Here is a 20,092-nt window from a genome sequence, read left to right as displayed (position 1 = left end):
CTCTGCTCCTCCTACCTGTCTTACTGTGTCTTGTTTCTTCTTTATATCTTTAGTTGTAGATTTTTTTTGCTAGTCTTCTGGTCTTTCTCATCAGTAGCTGCTCTGTAAATAGTTGTAATTTTGGTGTGCCCGTGAGAGGAGGTGAGCTCAGGGTCTTCCTACTCCACCATCTTGGCCACTCCCTGATATGATAGTTTCTTGTTGTGGTCTCTGGTTCTTTTTCAAGGCCCAGCTCAAGTCTTCAAATCTTTCATGCTGAAATATAATTCCATGTTTAAAAGAGCTCTGTAAACTGTAAATCCCTGTGCAACTATTAACTGTTCTTCACATTATAGAGCTCCCTCTGATTTTCCAGATTCTTTACTGTTTCTCAACAAGCTGTCTTCTGGCTCATGGATCCCAAAACAGTTGGTGAATTAGCTCTTTCTACTCCAGAGATTCTCACACTATAGAGAACATCAGAAATCCTCAAAGTGCTAAGTAAAAATACATGTCTCCAGACTCTACCCCTAGATATTTTCAGGGGAGTAAGTGAGAAGGCTCCAGGAATATTTTAAAATTCATCTTTTTATTGAAATTTATCATTCATACAGAATTGTACATGAAATTATATGTACACAGCTTGTGAATTTTTACAAGGTGAATATATCCAACTATGCTGCTTCCTGTGGCTGTAATTCATTACTTCTCATTGGTATATTGTATTTAATTGTATATGTCATCATTTACTTATCCATTCCAGTGTAGATGGACATTTGAGTCATTGCCAGGTTTGGGCTGTTATGAATTACTACTGCTCTGAGTATTTTAGTAGATATATTCTTGTGACGACATGTATGTATTATTTGGGATAATAGTGGAGTGGAACTGCTGAATCTTAAGCATATGTACCTACGCATATGTTCAGCTTGAAGTGATACTGTCAAACAGTTTTCCAAAGTGAAAATTTTCAAAATTTATTCTCACACTTGCAGTATATGAGAGTTCTGGTTGCTGTGTATCCTTACAAACACTTGGCTTTACCAGTTTTTTTCATTTTTGCCAATCTGTGTAGAGATGTTCCACTGTGGTTTTAATTTTCATTTCCCTGATGAACTTGAGAAAATTTTCATAAATCTACTGGCTGTTTGGATATTATCTTTGGTGAAATGCCTATTCAAGGCTTTTGCCCATTTTTCTAGTGGGTTACCCATCTAGTTCTTAAATATTTTTAGCATTGTTTATATATTCTGGATTTAAATTCTTTGATGAATACACATATTGTCTACAGTTTCTTCTATTCTGTCACTTTTATCGCTCTCTTAATTACATCTTTTGACTAACAGAAGTTTTTCCTTTTAATGTACAGTAAGTCCCCTACATACGAATGAGTTCTGCCCTGAGAGCGAGTTCGTAAGTGTAATTTGTTCGTAAGTCCAACAAAGTTAGCCTAGGTACCCAACTAACACAATCAGCTATATAGTACTGTACTGTTATAAGTTAATAATACTTTTCACAAAAATAATACATAAAAAACAAACACAAAAAATAAAGAAACCATTTTTAATCTTACAGTACAGTACCTTGAAAAGTACAGTAGTACAGTTCAACAGCTGGCATACAGGGGCTGGCATCGAGTGAACAGGCAAGAAGAGTTACTGACTGGAGGAGAGGGAGGAGGTGGGAGATGGTAGAGCTGAAGGATCATCATCAATAGGAGACAGAAGGCGAGCTGCAATTTCACTCACACCTGACGCTGATGGCACAGCTTCTAGTTCCTTGCTGGGTTCAATCCTATCTACCCTCTTGAAAAAATGATCCAGTGATGTCTGGGTAGTAGCTCTTCCTTTCTCATCCTAGATAACACGGTACCACTGGATTGCATTCTAAACAGCTGCTGCAACCTTCGTGTACTGTTCTACGTTCGGGTCCTGTGCCTCAAAAACTAACAGTGCCTCCTCAAATAAAGAAAAGCCCCTTGCCATTTCCTGCATTGTGAAACTCTTTGGTTCTTCAGTTACTTCTTCTTCCTCTTGTCTCTCTTCGTACTTTCTCTGGGCACGTTCGCATCTTTGAAAGTTCACAACTTGAAGGTTCATATGTAGGGCACTTACCGTATTCCAATCTATCCATTATTTCTTTTGTGGGTAGTACTTTTTCCATTCTGTTTAGGAAATTGCTGGCTACCCCAAGTCATGCAGATACTCTTCTAACTTTTACTCCAAATTTTTTTGGTACAGGTATCTTTTAAAAAACAAGCAACTAAATAATTCTGATGCAGATTATCCACAAATCACATTCTGCAAAACTGCGATTTTCTGCTCTAAACCTCATGTGTCCTTTAAGAGCTGTGCGCCCTACCCTCTCCCCCAAACCAGGGTCACCATCATGAACTTCCTTCTTCAAGGTAGGCTCATGCCACAGGCCCTCATGGTCCTCAGGCCATTGTCTCTTCTCATGGAGCCTTACAACAGGGACAGACTCACAAAGTTTGCCAGGGCTGGGTATAAATACGTGAGCTGTCAGTTTGGGGACCGTGATAGCCAGAGGACAAATGCCCCATAGTGGTGGCAGTGACTGCTCAGTCCCAGTTGACTGTTGCCAGATAATCATGAGGGTCCCAGACCATAGTTCTTCCAGTTTTCAAAGCAAAGCCAAGCATCTGGGTTATGTAAAACATCCTGATTTCTAAATGATGTAGAGCAATTTAAACCTTAAAAATTCACTGTGCAGTAGCAGAAACTAATGCACCATTGTAAAGCAATTATACTCCAATAAAGATGTTTAAAAAAAACAAAAAAAACCCCAATAGCTTGTTAAAATAATTCTTAAATTCTTTTAGCCTCTCCCAATATTTTAGTTACTTGTCCTCAGTTGCTTGTGTTTGCTCAACTTAGTATAAAATCCTTTAGGTTTTTCCCCTTCTTTAGATCTTCATTTCCTCATGTGGACTTTCACATTATATAAAACGTACATTAAATAAAATATCTATGTTTTTCTCCAGTTTAAAAAAAAATTCACTGTGCAGGGGGGAAAAAAGAAAAGCAAAAAGAAAAATGTGGGTTTTCTGTGGCCTGTGGCCTCTGGTATACCAGTTTTCAAACTCTGTCCTAGTGTAAGGAAGCAGGCTGCCACTCCAAGTGTGATCCTGGGATCAGCGGGATGGTCACCTGGGAGCACATTAGAAATGAAGAACCTCAGGCTTCCATCTACTGAGGCAGAATCTTCAATTTATCAATAGCCCCAGGTGATTCATACATTCATTAAAGTGTGAAAACTTTACGTAGATGTATGGTTTTTTATTTTTAATTTTTGAATTTTATTTATTTTTTTATACAGCAGGTTCTGATTAGTCATCCATTGTATACACATCAGTGTATACATGTCAATCCCAATCTCCCAATTCATCCCACCAGATGTATGGTTCTTAATACTAGCTTAAATCAGAATCATTTGGGGAACTTAAGAAAAATACCTGTATCGATGCTAGATGATGTCTAGCTCTTCTCGGCCGGGCCCAAGTCGCGACTGACGAGGGACGGACGTTCATGGCGACCAGGACCGCTCTTCTCGTTCGGCCCCGGCCCCTTGCCTCTCCTCCCTGCCTGCTGGTGGTGTGTGTAAGGCAGAGGTGAGGAATCCCCGCTGGACCTTGGTCTCCCGCCCCCTGCCTCACGGCGGTCGCCGGGCGGACCGGGTCCGCTCACGCAGCCGACACTCTAGCCTCGCCTTCTCGGAGAGTCTCGCGAGGCGTCCCACAGCTCACCACGCGCTCCCGCCGATGCGTGAGCGTCCCGCCTACTCCCTGCGGTGCCGCTGGCTGGCTCCAGGCGTCCCTCAGGTGGCGTCGCTTCCTGTTCTCAGCGAGCCCCTCGGGTCCCCCCTGTAGTGGTGAGTCTGGTGAGCAGCTCTCTTGGGGAGTCCCGGTGATAAGGAAGGCACGCCGGTGTCCCTCGTAGGGGCAGGTGCCTTATGGGGGTCGTCCTCATATGTGCAGGGGGACTGACTTGGCCGTGTGTTCCCCCTTCGCCGCTGAGGTTGCACGCGGGAGTGTGAGCTATCGTGACCGGCCGGGTGATGCGAAGGGGGGCTCAGGCAAGCCCCCTGGTTAGGCAAACGCAGGAGCCCGAGGCTTCGCAGGCGTTGCCCGCCCCTGACCACGAATGCTTATGTTGACCCCATGCTTACCCAACCGCAGACCGCCCCCCACCCCAGCCGAGAACTGGCATCTCCCGAAGTGCGTCCGTGGGCCTGATGGGGAGACGATGGGTGGGGGACTGGGGGACGACGCGCCCTGGGTGGGAAAGCCTTCTCTAGCGATCTGAGAGGGAGCGTTGGGGCGCCGTACCTCCTTGCCGCCGCCCCTCCAAAGCTCACAGTAGCCCCTGCAGCGTGTGTGGGCAGAACCCCTCGCCTTCCGGTGAGTGGTGGGCTGGCCCCGCCGTGAGGCCACGTGCCGCTTTTCAGGGGAGGGGGGAGAAAAAAAGAAAAATACCTATGACTGGGCAGCACTATGAACGATGTAACTCAGCATTTCTGGAGATGGGACCTAGGCACTGATATTTTTAAGAAGCAACCTGGGGGATTTGAATAGGCAGCCAGGGTTGAGAAGCGCTAATTTAGATCAAGCCCTCACTTATGACTGGGAAATGTGAAATCTCAGAAAATGAATGGATGAAATATCTGGACCAATGTTACCTACCTAATGTATCAGAGAATCTGATTTGTGCAAACTCATATCTCATGATTCCCAAGCCAGAGCCTTTTTGCTATAGTTACTTCTGGTTCCTGGAGGCAGAACGACAAAATGATCCTGCTAGACTATGGCTCATTACTGCCAGCTTTCTAGCTAAGCTGCCTAACTTTCAGCACTGACCCCTAATAAGATTTGCTAGATGAAGAGCTGTGACTAAATGGGCCTGTCCTTCAGCCCATTCAAGCCAAAATCCATTTCATTCCCTGTTCATTACCCAAAAAAGTGCTAACTGTTCTTGCTATGAAGACATGGAAGATCCTCAGCTCGGGTCTCAAAGTCCCACTGTATAGGCACAGAAGAAGGCAAAGACTTCTGGCAGCAATTTGAGGATTTGGGTTCAGCATTAACCAGCAGTGATTGGATGGAGCGCGATTACTTCATCTCTTATCACTCTTGGGCTGCATCGACAGAAACACAGGTCCAGAATGCAAACGTGGTAGGTCTGCTTGAGTTTGATCCACCAACATTTTACAGTTGAAAAAGCTGGATGGATTAGATGAATGACTGACAAATGGTGGTTGAGCCAAGATTCCTAATCCCTATTTCCAGTATCAGGTAATGCTTATAATCTTCTGACCCCATGGTGGAGTCCTTGAGCAGTGTCATGTTCAAAAGAACAGAGTAACCAACAGTAATGTGTTAAGGACTTGAGTTCTCTTGTTGTATTTTGAGGATACCATGAAGGAGGCCCACATCACATATCAATACTTGTGAATTTCCCTTTTTTGTGTGTGTGTGTGTGGTACGCAGGCCTCTCACTGTTGTGGCCTCTCCCGTTGCGGAGCACAGGCTCTGGACGCGCAGGCTCAGCGGCCATGGCTCACAGGCCCAGCCGCTCCGCGGCATGTGGGATCTTCCCGGACCGGGGCACGAACCTGTGTCCCCTGCATCGGCAGGAGGACTCTCAACCACTGCGCCACCAGGGAAGCCCTGAATTTCCCTTTTATTTATTTTTACCTGCTGCCTTGTGCTTTATAGTTGTACTCTTCTTCTCTTTTCAACCCCATGCCATCAAAATAGCCTCCTTCTTAACCTTAGTCTATGCTATGATTTTCTTTCCTCTCCTTTTCACTCCAATTTTACAGCTGCAAAGACAGGAACACTTTAGAGAGCTGGGGAGGAAAAAAGTCCCATACAGGACTCTGTATAGTGGGCAGACAGAAGGGCAGTCTGGGGACAATCATACATTTCAGGGCCATTACAGCCATGCCCCAGCCACCTCCCTTATGATGCTATTCTCACTTGCTCTGCTCCAGCACTTGCGTTATCCACCTTGCTGTAGTCAGATCTATAATGACCTTGTAGGCTCAGCATATATTGAACACATTCAGTATACTAGGCCATGGGACTCAGTCTGAACTGTAGGTGGGAAATTTTTTTTTTTAATAAAGTGGGGACACCCAGGCTGCTATAGGATTGAGATAGTATGCTTTAGTTGAATACTAAATAATTATTAGGCGATGGTGGTAACAATTAGAGTTCTTCTAGGCCACCAGCCCTGGAGAAAAAAATGATCACTTGATAAAAACTTGCAATCCTTGCTTATAGCTTTCTTATATTCTCGCAAATGATCTTTCATTTGATCTCCTCCAGGTAAAGAAACTTCTTCCAAGGATCCAACCATATCCACTGAGATTATATCCTCATCTGAAAACAAGGAAAAATGTTTCCTGCCACAGAATATGACTCCAGGTATCTAAACCCCAAAGACAAAACCTAGTTAAAAAATATTTTCCATGTAGAATATTACAGTAATCCCCTTATCAGTCCCATCTGCAAACTCCCTCCCTCTGATCCTTTCTAGGCACCACCATCAAATACATCTTTGTAAGCATGACCTTGACTATGATATTCACTTGCTCACAAATCTTCCAGTGCTCTCCATTGCCTGTAAGATTAAGCTAAGCCATCTCAAGCTAACACTCAGAGTTCTTCACAATCTGGCATATATTAGGAGCTCCATACATATTTGCTATATTAAATAAAGTATATCATCAAATAGATTTTAAGGTGCTGAAGGGCAGGGGTAATTTTTTGAATAATTAAGTATTGTACATAGTACCTAACAGAGTTTTTTGTACATAATTGGTGCTCAGGAAATGTTTGGTAAATCATGAATAATTGAATAGGTCCATGGGGGTCATGTCTGTTTTCTGTATACTACCAAAACAGAGTTTTGGTAGTATACAGAATACAAACAGAGTTGGTTATACAGAATTGGTTAAATAAATAAGTGAATAAAGGGTTGAGTATGTGGGGTGAGATTGACTGAGCAGAAGGATGTCTGTCTGAATCTTTCAGAAGGAGAAAAAGATTTTGAAATTAAAGTGGAAAAAATCTTTTTCTCAGGACATATCTTTCACAGTGTTCCCCTTAAGAGACTTCAGTGAAGCTGGCAAAGAGAGAACCATCCTCAGAGAGAGAAGGCTGAACCTTGTACTGGAAACTCTGAGGATAAACCTGTAGAAGATACAGTTTCTGTTATCCAGTAACAGGGACCACTTTTGAGGGCAAATCACATGCCAAGCACGTGCTAAGTCATCCCTGCATCTACTTCTCAGCCTCACATGCTCACCTCTAGAAGGTGGCACCACACTCTGCATTTCAAAGGTGGCAAACAGGGACTCAGAGAGGGAGGTGACTTCCCCAGTGCTGCACAGTTAATACGTTATGGGAAAGGCATTCAATCCCTGGTCCTTGTTTGTAACCAGGGTGTTCCGTTGCCTCCCAAACATGTACTTTTATCCAGCATACAAAATCGAGATTTGTGAAAAAAGATTTGCATTATGAATGTTTTGAAGGATATACTCTATGTAAACAGTGTAATGTCATGCCATATTCTTTCTTTTCCCAATTTCAAATTCTGTCAGACTCCTTGGTTGACAATAAGAAAAACCTTGCCCTCTGTTTTTTGGTGTTGCATCAGTCTGCTTATCTGTTTGTCAGCTTGGGCCATCCCTGAAAAAGCTGAATCACCCACCATCTGTTGTCTCATGAACACAGTGGAGTCAGCATTTTGTCTTATCAGTGTATGAAGGCAAGTGAACAAAGGGTACATGTAGGTGAAACTTAACCACCTGAACCTGAACTTGTCTGTCTTTCAGCATTTTCTGCCATGGTGCTGTTTCCAGGAAGGTCATAGGGTGAGAAGGGGAGACTCAGCTCCAACTGCCACCCTCTTCTTTATGAGGAAGAGTCCCAGACAGAATCAGTCAGATACATTATCATGACTAAACCACCGGTTTTCAGAAGTATTAAAAAAATGACAAAATGCACTTCACACTAAGACTAGAGTGAACTTGATTTATTCCCCTATCCAAAGAGGGCACTGTAGGATCCCACAGTGGCACAGAGATGCTGCTCTGAGTATCAGCTCTCATTGGTTGAGATCCACAAGCAGTTTGCTTATTTAAATCCAGGTCTTTTAAGTTCTATAACCATGGATTCAAGTACATGGCAAGGAGGGTCACATTGAAGGGGCCGTCACTTATCAGGAGCTTTTCCCAGGAAGATTCTGGAGGGGAGTTTAGATCGGGCTTTGAAAGGACAGGAGGTTTGGTGAACAGAAATCACAGAATCAATTAGTGTCAAGGTTAATTACATTGTAACAAGTTGGGGGCTGCGAGCAGTAACTGCTGGAGCACTGGGGTGGGGGGTTGCAAGGGGCAAAAGCTAATGCTCATGTGTGTATTGAACATTTAGTATGCACCCAGCACTGAACAAAATGCTTTATGCACATAATCTCATTTAGTAAGCCTCTTAAAAACCCTGTGGGATAGTACTCTAAAAGCCATCTTATTAATTAGAAAAGTCAAGCATAGAGAGGTAATTAACTGCTGAGGGTGGTGCAGTTAACAAAGGCAGAGCCGAGCCTCGAGTCCACGTCTGTGTGACTCCTCCTCCCTGGGCTTTACCTCCTCCTAGAGATCAGTGGTCAGTGAGGCTACCAGACAGTCATTGGACCTGGACTGCGGCAGATGGAGGGCTTGCGTGAGATTAGAACACAAGCCAGGGAGGAACGGAATGGAACAAACATCCACCCAAAGCTCTCACCGATGTCAGGTCGGGTGGGCATGTCGTATCAGAGCTGGCCTGCAGCCACAGCATTTCCACGACTTCTTGGTTAGAGACAGGAAGACAGAAATGCAGGCTGCCTGTGTTCTCAGGCCAGCATGACAGGGGCCGTCTGTAATGTGCTCAGGAATTTGCAAAAGCCCTGGCAGGTTAGGGCTAGAAGACAGACCTCTGTGCCTATCTAGTTGCTGCCTTGAAGGTTCATTGTGTTTGATAATTATTAATGCGATTGGTACGTATTGTCTGAAGAAGACACATGGCAAAGTGCAGTTATAAGATGAACCTCCTCAGTGTGGCCTTTCCCAGCAACACTATCCACTCTCCAACAGCTCCATCACTCTGTCTCTTTACCCTATTAACATTTTTTTTTATTCATAGCACTTTTCTCCATCTGAAATTACTGTGTTCATGGAATTGGTTACTTGCCAAGAATACAAGCTCCATGAGAACCGGACCTTGTCTGTTTTGTTTCCTGCTGCATCTCAGCGCCTAAAACAGCCTCTGTTCACAGTATTGAATGAATGTGCATTTTGAAGATATTAAAGATAGACTTTAATATATTAGCCACTTACCCTGACGAACAACAAATGCATAATCAGAAAGAAGCAGGTTAGAGGAAATGCATGTGTATATGTATAATGCATGTAGTATTAATATCTATTACATATGATAAATTTGACATATAAATATACTTCCATAAATATGGATAAATTAGTATTCTTTGGAAACTTTCACAAATCATCCACAGGAGGAAATACATGTTCTAGCTGGTTCTGTGTGGCACTGTTCCCTCAGTGCCAGGCAGAGCAGGAATATACTCTGTACAAACAGAAATAACCAACCCAACTGCAGCAACTCCTGTGATTCCAGAACATTCTGTGCTTCAGCATATTTTCTTCTGGGGGAGGAAAGTTTAAAGAATGTGCTCAGAGAATTGTTAAGATCACTTGTAATCTCTGATGAGAACATCAGTTTAGGGGTTGGGTGTGGGAAACATTGGGGGTTATCTAATTCTTTCTTCCCTGTTTCTGCATTTCCATCCTGATCTTTCTCACTCTGTTCTCTTTAAGATCTGACGCTCTCCTTCAGTGTGAAGAGCCGCTCCAGGAGGTGTGTAAATGGCCCCTTGCAAGAAGCAGCCAGGAGGCGGCTCTGGGCGCTGGAGAATGAGGACCAGGAGGTTCGTGCATTGTTTAAGGTGAGCTTCGCAGAGCAGTGCAACCTTGTGTCCACCTTGTGTCTACCTTGTGTCTGTTCACAACAGCCTCTCCAACACCTAGGACAGTGCTAGGAAGAAAGTCGGCCCTCAAGAAAACATCTGACTGACTGAATGAACGAAAATGTACACATTCTCTGCTCAGCAGGAATGGGTCAAGCCTTGGAATCAGAGTCAGAGAAGATTTCATTTAAAATCTGCCACTATTAATTTTTTGACCTTCAGCAAGTTACTTAACCTCTGTCGAATGGGAATCGTTATAATACCTACCTCATAAAGTATACTTTTTAAAAAATGTGTTGAATTTGACTTTTTAAAATTGTGATAAAATATACATAACATTTTCAGTTTTAATAATTTTTACTGAACAAGTCAGTGATATTAAATGCATTCACATTATTGTGTAACCATCACCACTGTCCATTCCAGAATTTCTCATCATACCAAACTAAAACACTGTACCCACTAAACAGTAACTCCCCTCTATCCCCTTTCCTCAGCCACTGGTAACCACTGGTAAGTGTACTTTTTTTAAGTACCAAAATTGCTAATCAAAAATTAATAGCTATAAATATTAGAATGAGAGGAGGAAAAGGCAATAAAATAAACCAATTTCTCATCTTTCATAGTAGGTAGATAATATCTTCAAGTGCTAAACCAAGGAAGAAGGGTATGACTAAATTATTTATACTTTAGGAGGTACTTACTAGGAGAACTAAAGTCAGGAATGTTTAAAATTTGCTGCAACTAGAGGTGGGGGAAAGAGAACATTGCTTTACATAATAAATTAGTATGTTCTAGTTATTTTACAGTTTCTGTATGAATTGATACAAATTAAAAAGAGAAACATACTCTATTATTCTGTCATGTAACAAAAAATATAGTGTTTGGTTTGTTGGGAGGAGTAAATGAGATAGTATCTGTAGAGAGCTTGGTGTTGTGCTTGGGTGGTAGGATGTGCTCCAGAAATAGTAGATATGTTATAAATAGCAGAGTCATTTTGTTTTTAAATCTCCAGAATTCAGGAACTTGGAGGCATTAGCTACTAACAGGCACCATAGAGTTTCTTTTAATTTGAGTCGCTTTTGACACAGGCAAGAGCTGGGTTTGGTTGTGCAAACTGGCCTGCTGGGCTGAGTCTTGAGTGGGCAGGCTTGTGGGCCAAAGCTGAGGCCTGGAGTCAGTTGGAGCTGAGATCCAGTTTGGGTGTCACAGCTCCCTTGACTTACCCTGTCTGCACCCTGGCGTCCTTGAGTATAAAACAGGGACAATGCCATTTTCTATTAAATGTGAGGTGCCATTTGATTATAAACACACTATTTTAAGAAAGAAAATAAATGCTGCCCATTATTTATGATGCCACACTTCCTTTTCTTTTATTTCAGAAATGGTGAAATGTGATAAAAGTCCATCTTAGAATGGGTTAACTCCTATAATTACACTCTTTCATAGGGTTATTGTAAAAGTTAAATGAGGCATTGCTCATCAAACTCTTGCTGAAGAGCCTGGCATATAGTAAATTCCTTGTAAATCAGTTTTTACTTAGGACCCTCTTCCCTGACTACCAGGATCTATATCCTCCAAGGATCCGGGGCCTCCTGGGGCCTGGTATGGGAGAACCCCAGAGTTCTGACTTTGCTGAAGTAGGGGCTTTTCCTTGGATCCTTCTATCCTCTTCTTCTTTCTCCAGGGTTCCCTCACGACAGGGATCCAGGGGTTGATCACTGGTGGTAGGACTGGCCTGGAGGGAGAGGGACATTCTGATCATCACTTGTTATAGTCAAGTCCAGATGCTTGGACAAGCAAAAAAGATTTTAGGGGAAAACCAAGTCTAGGCAGTGATTCAGGCCTTTTCATTCAGGTATTTAAAAAGGGAGTGGGGGGGTGTTACAGGTCTCTTCTTTCTCTGCTTGTGAGTGTGTAAACTGGCACAACCTTTCTGGAGGGTAGTTTGGCTCCTGCATTTTAGGATTGAAAATGTGCATTCCCAATTAACACTTCTTGGAATCACTTGTGTCAAAAAAATCAAGGGTGCATACAAAGATTTAGATATGAGATGTTTATCACAGTACTGTTTAGGATGTTAAAAAAATTAAAACAACTCAAATGTCTAGCCATAAGAAAACATTAAGAATTAATTATGTTAATGTGACAACAGCATATGTAACCATTAAAAATAATGTAGATTATTTAATGACATGGGAGATGGTTCACAAAACATTGTTTAGGGACGAATGATTACAAAACAACTTATTAATGTGATTCTATTTATATAAAAATAGTTACATAGAAACTCATGTACAGAAAAAAGATTCAAAGAATACACAAAGTTGTTAACATTGATGATCTCTAGGAGGAGGGATTATGGATACTTTTTATTTTTGTGTGGTTTGGTTTTTCTGTTTGCTAGCTTCGTAAAAATAATTATTAAACATAGATTCACAATCAAATTTGCTTCCAAGGTGCCTTCTGTGATTCATTCTCCACCCTCTCACACATACTTCTTTTTTTTTTTTTAACACAAAAGATAACATTCTCTGCACACAGTTCTATACTCTGGTTCCTTTTTGTTTCTGCTGTTGTTTCATTCAGCAGTGAATATTTGGAGCCTGTATCAATACACAGAGAGCTTCTTTATTCTTTTTTATGGATGCATAATATCATAATATTCCATTGTATGGATGAACCATGATTCATTTTAACCAGTCTCCTATTGATGAACATTTAGGTTATTTCCTTTTTTTTTTTTGGTGATGTAAAAAATCTATGCCAAAATTGGTGAAAGTGGTCAAAAGGTACAAACTTCTGGTTATAAGATAAAAAAGCCCTGGGGATGTAACATACAGCATGGTGACTGTAGTTAACAATACTATGTTGTATATTTGAAAGTTGCTAAGAGAATAGATCTTAAAAGTTCTCATCACAAGAAAAAAAGAATCTGTAATTATGTGATGTGGTGGATGTTAACTAAACTTATTGTGGCCATCATGTCAAAATATATACATATGTTAAATCATTATGTTACACAGTAAAAATTAATATGATGTTATATGTCAATTATATCTCAAAAAAAGAAGTTCATACACAGCATGTTGTATATACATGAGCTTGTTCACAGGACGCTTTTGTCATCCCAGGCTGACTCACTGTTCTTTTTTACTCAGGACCTCTCAGCTAGGTTGGTGTGTATACAGTCCCAGAAGGCCCAGTTCCTCATTACCTTCAAGACCATGGAGGAAATCTGGAAGTTCTCCACCTACCTGAACTTAGGTATGACATGGAGCAGGCAGGTAAAGGAGCACCTGCTTCTCAGTTTAGCCAGTTTGCAGAGCTTGACATTAAGGAATTGGTCTGGCTCTGATAATTTAAAGCGGTAGAGTCTAACGTGGATGGTTAACCTTTGAAATATCACAAACTGCCTGGAACTAAATCTAAAGCAAATATTGCTCTAAAATGTCACATGCAGCCCTTCTTTGTTTCAGGAAGAGAGTATTAGATAATCAGTTAAAACTGGCAAACAGTTTTTGATCATCTACTAGATTCAAAGTAGAGCTAGATTAGAAATTGATGGTTAAAAAAAAAAAAAAGAGAGAAAACAGTCTCTAGTAGGATCTAAGTAGCTGTTCAAAAGTTCCAGATCCATGTTCCATGTTTTTGGAAAAGTCAAAGAAAGATATGGGGGACTTATCTGCTAAAGGGGCCTCAGGTTGCAGGGTTTTCTGGAAGGTAAAGAAGGATACTGGGGCACAGCACCAATACCGATGTGGTGGGAAATAGTTTACCTGCCCTCTCCATGGAGAATAACTCATGATAGGAAAGTTACAATTGCAAAGCAAAACCAAGCAAGGCAAGAGGAAGCCATTTGAATTGATGCGTGTTTTACTTCTCTTACAAAATGCTGGGCTCCATGCAGACTTACACAGGAAGCGATTTTGTGTAGGGGTGGAGGGTCAAGATGGCTCTTGGCTAGAAGGTATAAGTTCTCCTCTTGTAGTCATGGTGATTTTTCTGCTCTCCATTCAACACATCTCCTTCTGTGACCATTAGAGATCCTTGTTATTCAAAGTGTGCTCCATGGACCAGCAGCAGCAGCATCACTTGGGACTTGTTAGAAACATGGAATCCTAGGCCGCAACCCAGACCTACTGAACCAGCATTTGTATTTTAATAAGGTCCCTGGGTGATTTGTGTGCACACGAAAGCATGTGAAGCACCATTATAGAAGATACACAGGGCCTAAATCAGCACAACGGAGAGTGGAAGGAGCCAGGTTCTGCATCTTAAGAAAGTGAGGATGTCTAGAAAGAAGCAAAATTTTCATACAAGTAATTTAAATTTATAGAAATGTGTAAAATACTATCCATAATTGTTACAGTTTGCACAGTTTTTAGTCTGGTTTTAACAAGTGAGATCTTACTGGGCATGGGGTGAGGGGCAGGGTCAGAGGGATGTTGAAGTAAATCCTGACTCATTTGTGGGCCATGGAGAACCTCCCCAGCCACTGCATCATCAGGGGTACAAGAACTCGAATTTGGTCGGGAGAACTTTAAGGGGGAACCAGGAACTCCCAGTGTCAACATTGTAATCTTGGAGATTCCTCCCTGGATGTATTATAAAAAAGTAACTCGGTCTGATAATCTTATTATGCATTTATGGAAACCCATAATATGTTGAAAATAAATATCATTTAAAAATGATTTGTACTTCCCAACAGATGCTGAGAAGAATCAATTCATTTTAGAAATTTTCTAGCTACCCCTCTTATGCTCTTCTAATTCCAGTTAAGTGGAGTCAGATTAGGGATGGAGGTCTGCGGGAGAAATTCAGGAGGGAAATTGCTCACCCTAATGATCAGCTAATGGCAGAAATCATGCCCTTGAGGAATCTTGTTGGTTTGACTTCTTAGGCTACGTATCCATGTGTCTGGAGCATCTCCTCTTTGATCACAAGTACTGGCTTAACTGCCGACTGGTGGAGGATACAGAGATCCACGTGTCAGTAGATGATAAACACCTGGAAACAATATACCTGGGACTTCTGATCCAGGAAGGTGAGCATGGTGTAGGGGTGGGGATGGGGGTCTTATCTGGATATATGTTATCAGAGTCCTTGAAATAATTAGGATACAAAGGGAGGCAAAAACCATTCAAACATGAAAATATTCATAAATGAACCCACCTGTTACAATATTACTTCAACCATCTCTCTCAGTTTAACATCAATATCACATGAACAGCTGTGTAGGCCAGTCTCACTGATTGTCTGATGTTAGAACCACCCGGGAATTTTAAGAAGATGCCCATATCAGGGCTCAGCTGGGGCCAGTTAATCTCTAGCGATGGGGATCAGGCTTTGGTATTTTTTGAAAGTTGCCCAGGTTATTCTAATATGCATCCAAGATTGAGAACCACTATTCCAAACATGTGATGTAATTTGATTGTAAAATAAAATTGCAGATCTTGCAAAACCTTCATGATTTCATGAGATCGAGGAAAGTGATATTGGGAAACTGTTTGGAGCACCCACCAGTCTGTTTACAAGGAAGGATCCAATCAAGGCTGCAGCCAACCGGTTAATGACTGATGACATCATAGACACAGTGAAAGAGCCATATTTGCATAGAATATTTTGCATAATGATTCCCTTTCTGGTTGTTTTGCATGAATCATATATGAAGGAAAAACTTCCATACTGTATGACTGTGAAATTTAGTTGGAGAAATTATATTCACCCAAATCAACTTAATTTATTCTTTTTTGGTCCTAAGATTAACATGAGGTTGCAATTATAACTGAAGTTCTGTTAAATATATTTTCATGAACTCTTGTTTCATTTTTTTCTCAAGGTGAAGTCCCAATTAAACCTCATTCTTGAGAATTATTTGGAGTTTTTGGTGTCTATTTTAAGTGAATTCCCTCTCAGTGGCTTTTTTCCTTGGTACCAGTTTTCCTGGGGTCACAAAGGCCTCTTGTAGTACCTCCCCCTGGACTGTGTACTTTACTTTCAGAAAGAAAAGTATCTGGGCTCTGATGGAAATATACATAGTGGGATACTCCATTTTCACTTCCTGCTACTCCTTGGAAAGAGCTTTTCTCATTCTCTGCAGGTCACTTCTTCTGCAGAGCCACGTGCTCCATGGCTCAGCCAGCTGAGAAGGAAGGGGAGTATTTGACACTTTGCAAGAATGAGTTAATCTCGGTGAAGACAGCTGAAGGCGAGTTCGAGTGGGAAGGCGTGTCCTTGGTGACGGGTCAGCGGGGCTTGGTGCCAGTGTCAGCCTTGGAACCCCTGCCTCTCCCTTTCCACCAGTGAGTAGCCACTCACCTCCTGGGAGAGGGTCTCAGAGCGCACTGAGGTCTGCAGAACAGAGTAGGTACATTTGCAGATGTGGACATCCATGGTGCCAGGGAGGGAACAAACCTGGGGGTTTTTTATCTTTTGTTATTTTTTTAAGTCAAGATTTGCACAATTAGATGAAATGGAGACAACTCAAAGTTTCAGATGGACATTGTACCAAAGAAGAAATACACTGCCTGGTCTCCAATGCAGAGTTTCTCACTGTGGGGACTGGGGACCATTTGTACCAGAGTTGCCTGGGGATTCTACTGCAAGTTTATACCCTCTGGCCCTCCTCAGACTCTCTTGAGGTTGGATCCAAAAATCTGCATTTTATATAAGCTCCCCTTAAACATCAGGGGATGTTTTTCACACTAAAGTTCCAGAATCCTTGCTGGAAGATGTTGTAAACTCAAACAGAGAGAGTGACAGTAAGCATGATTCCAGGCTGTGGGTTCTGTGTGTGGCAGAGAATCTGGCAGTGAGAATGGAATGGGATCCTTTGTTAGATATTTAACTGACAAGCTAATTGCTGAGCCAGAAAACATCCCAGGCCTGCTGAGCTTCTTTATTTTTCACAGTGCTTGATAAAAAGTAAGTTCTCATTAAATGTTTGCCACTATTATAATAAAAGTAACCAAAATTACAAGAATACTTAGCATCATCAGCATCATTTTAATGGATTATTCTGCTCACTGTTCAAATTTTTTGAAATCCATGTTTGCAAACCCCATGTTTCCATTGGCAGATGGTTCCTAAAGAATTATCCAGGAAGCTGTGGCCTTTCCAGGAAGAGGGATTGGACAGGCTCCTATCAGATCGGTACGGCTGAGTTGAAGGCAGTATTATTAGGGAGATAATATTGCTCTGCCTCCTCCTTTTATCAGCAGATTTGGAGTCAGTGGATGTGAATTCCTGTCTCACCTCTGCTGCTGACTGAATTTGGGGAACCCAATTATACCATCTGTTCCCATGGGTTTCCTTGCCTGTGAAATGAGAGGTCTCAGATGAGGGCTGTACTGTAGATATAAATACCTCCAGGGATAGGCAGAACATACAGATGCGTGGAGGGCCTGGAGGGAAGATGTTAGGGAATGGTAGGGACCATAGGGATTTAAAAATATGTGGGGAAAAAAAAAAGCCCTGTGTGGGCCAGATGTGGCGTGCAGGCTGCCTGCTTTCAATCTCTAGTCAAAACATTTTCTAATTTCCTTCAGAGTTTTGTGAAGTTAATCTTGAATTAAGGAAGATTAAGAATGCTTGGCACATAGCGGGTGCTCAGTAAATATTTGTTGAATAGATGAAATACATACACATATATGTATAAATACATGCGTACATTTTATGTAATCTCTATACACATGTGTATGTATGTATGTATATTTATATATACACATACACACATAAATATATACCCATATATCTATAAGTATATTTGTATCTACTGGATAAGGAAATTTAATGTTTTCTGTGTGTTTAGAATATACATTCCTTTCATCTTCATCCTTGGAGCTGCCTTCTCACACCTAGCACAAAGTGCAAGTTTTAAAGTTCTAAGCCCAAGTACCACTTTAAAAAAAAGAAACAGAGGGAATTATGAGACCCAGACATTAGATCTAATTAATAATCAACCACAAAGAAGACTTTTAGCTATCTGAGGCAGTATGGCCTTGTCGTTAGGAACATGGGGCTGTGAAGTCCTGTTCTGGGTTCCAATTCTAGCTCCACAACTTAAAACCAGTGTGACCTCGGCCAGTTCATGACGTGCTCTCACAATGTCACAACTTCCTCATTAGTAAAATGTTACTGTAAAACCAACTTTAAATGTTGTCATGAGAAACTAAACTAAATGACAGCTGTAAATCACTTAGTACAGTTTTCTCACATTCTAAGTGTTTAACACATGGTAGATACTACCAAAGCAGTGGGAACTGCTGATTCTGAAGACAGAGTCAACAGAAACTTGACCAAAAATGTCAGGAAAAAAAAATCCAGTAGCTTTAGCAGCGGAGCTAAAGCAAATACGGAAACTGGGGCATATAAAAACTGCTACCTCAACTAGAGCTGGATTAGTGGAAAGAAGAGTTAACAGCAGTGGAGAGACTTAAGTTCTAGTTCACACACAAACTCCTTGGACAAATCACGTACCCTCTCAGTGCTTCCACCTTCTAATCTATAAAAAGGAGATTCTGAGAGTTGCTCTGCTTACCCTTTGGGGCTCCTAGAAAGATCTGAGAAAAGGGACATAAGTGTACTTTGTAAACTGGAGAGTACAATTCTCATAAATATATCATTACTAGATCCTAGCGTGGCAGCTGATCAAGCTAGGTAGTGACCATAGTCAGAAGAGGAGTCTTCCAGAACCCTCTAGGTAACCAGCTGTTTTCTATTCGCCAGTGATATGAGGCTAACATGTATTGAGGGTTGCCTAGGTACCAGGCATTGTGCACTTTATCTCTTTAACTCTTCCTGATATTTGTAAGAGACAAGTATTCTCATTATCCCCATTTTACAGTTGGGGAAACTGAAGGTCATAGTGGCCAAAGGAGCCGGAGGAAATGGAGAGATCCTACAGTAGTCCTCACGCTGGTCTGTGGATCTGTGCCAATCATGGCAAAGTGTTTACATAATGGCAAATCAGACAAAGTAGGACAATATAGTGAACTTTCCAGTTTGACATAAGCTACCTCTATTCTGTTTTAAGGTATACCTAGTATTCTGAGATTATATTTATGTTTGTTAAAATTTCTTTTATAAAACGGTGGTAAAAGTGGATGGGAGTTCCTTTTTTGAATTTACTAGCTTGGCCAAATGAAAAGCCAGTTACCCTATATCATTCCTGCCAATTTATTTTTTTGAGGGGGGCGGAGAAATTTTACTGGTCCTTAAAGTTCTAAAGTCTGGGAACTCTTCATTTCATATTACACTGGAAGCTAGTGGAAGGCTCTGCTGTTCCTGCCTTATTTGGTTGACCTGTGTGCTGTTTTCCCTCAGGTAGAGGAAAATGTAAGGCCTGGAAAGAATATGAGAGGGAAGAAAAGGATGAACTGAATTTCCACCAGGGAGAAAGCATTGAGATCATCGGCTTTGTCATTCCTGGGCTTCAGTGGTTCATTGGGAAGTCAGCGCTCTCAGGAGAAGTGGGCTTTGTCCCCACCAGGAACATAGATCCTGATTCTTATTCCCCAATGTGAGTATGACACACAGACCCTCTGGGATGTGCTGGAGCAGGGCCACCTTACCCTTTGGTCCTGTCCCATTCTGAGCAGGTTTGAAGATGAGCTTCAGGGTTTCCTGGTAACATGAACCCAGAGGAGCACATTCTGACAATCAAGGCGACATGAGGAGTGATAGGAAAGAAAATATGAGCGATCAGGGAAGGAGTCAGTTCAGTTCATTTCAGCAGATGGTCATTGAGGCCTTCCTCTGTGCAAGGAGAGAAGCACAACCCCCCAAACCCAGGGCCTGCTCTTAGCCTTTCCCACCCAATCAAGGGGCCCCATCAGGGGAGTACACACACAGGGACCTATAGACTGCAGCTTAGTGAATGGAGAGTCCCTCCCACATAGGTCTGTCTGCTGAAAGCTTAATGTATGGGAAGTCAGTGTTGGCCAGGATGGCAGAGTGCCTCTTTTACTCTTTCCTGCCTTAAGTATAGAAGGGCTGGTTCTGAGGAGCAGAGCCACCACATGACCAGTCAGCAGCAGGTGGCCAGCCTGCTCCATCCACCC

General features: G+C 41.9%; 1 protein-coding gene across 1 annotated transcript in view; it reads left to right on the top strand.

Annotated features, from left to right (window-relative positions):
- The window catches only part of SH3TC2 (SH3 domain and tetratricopeptide repeats 2), a gene marked incomplete at its 3' end in the record, with an annotated part of 63,596 nt that overhangs the window by 11,004 nt on the left and 32,500 nt on the right, over positions 1–20,092 (top strand). Inside the window, exons 2-8 of the mRNA XM_082651789.1 lie at positions 6,329–6,427; positions 9,880–10,007; positions 13,190–13,295; positions 14,932–15,075; positions 16,132–16,333; positions 17,110–17,183; positions 19,356–19,551. Of these exons, the coding sequence (XP_082507915.1) occupies positions 6,329–6,427; positions 9,880–10,007; positions 13,190–13,295; positions 14,932–15,075; positions 16,132–16,333; positions 17,110–17,183; positions 19,356–19,551 (949 nt within the window). The remainder of the gene's footprint in view (positions 1–6,328; positions 6,428–9,879; positions 10,008–13,189; positions 13,296–14,931; positions 15,076–16,131; positions 16,334–17,109; positions 17,184–19,355; positions 19,552–20,092) is intronic.

The sequence above is a fragment of the Grampus griseus genome, assembly GCF_964374135.1.
Source record: "Grampus griseus genome assembly, chromosome: 3".
NCBI lineage: Eukaryota > Metazoa > Chordata > Mammalia > Artiodactyla > Delphinidae > Grampus > Grampus griseus.
The sequence above is the reverse complement of the archived record's forward strand: the minus strand, read 5'-3'. Positions and strand labels throughout refer to the sequence as shown.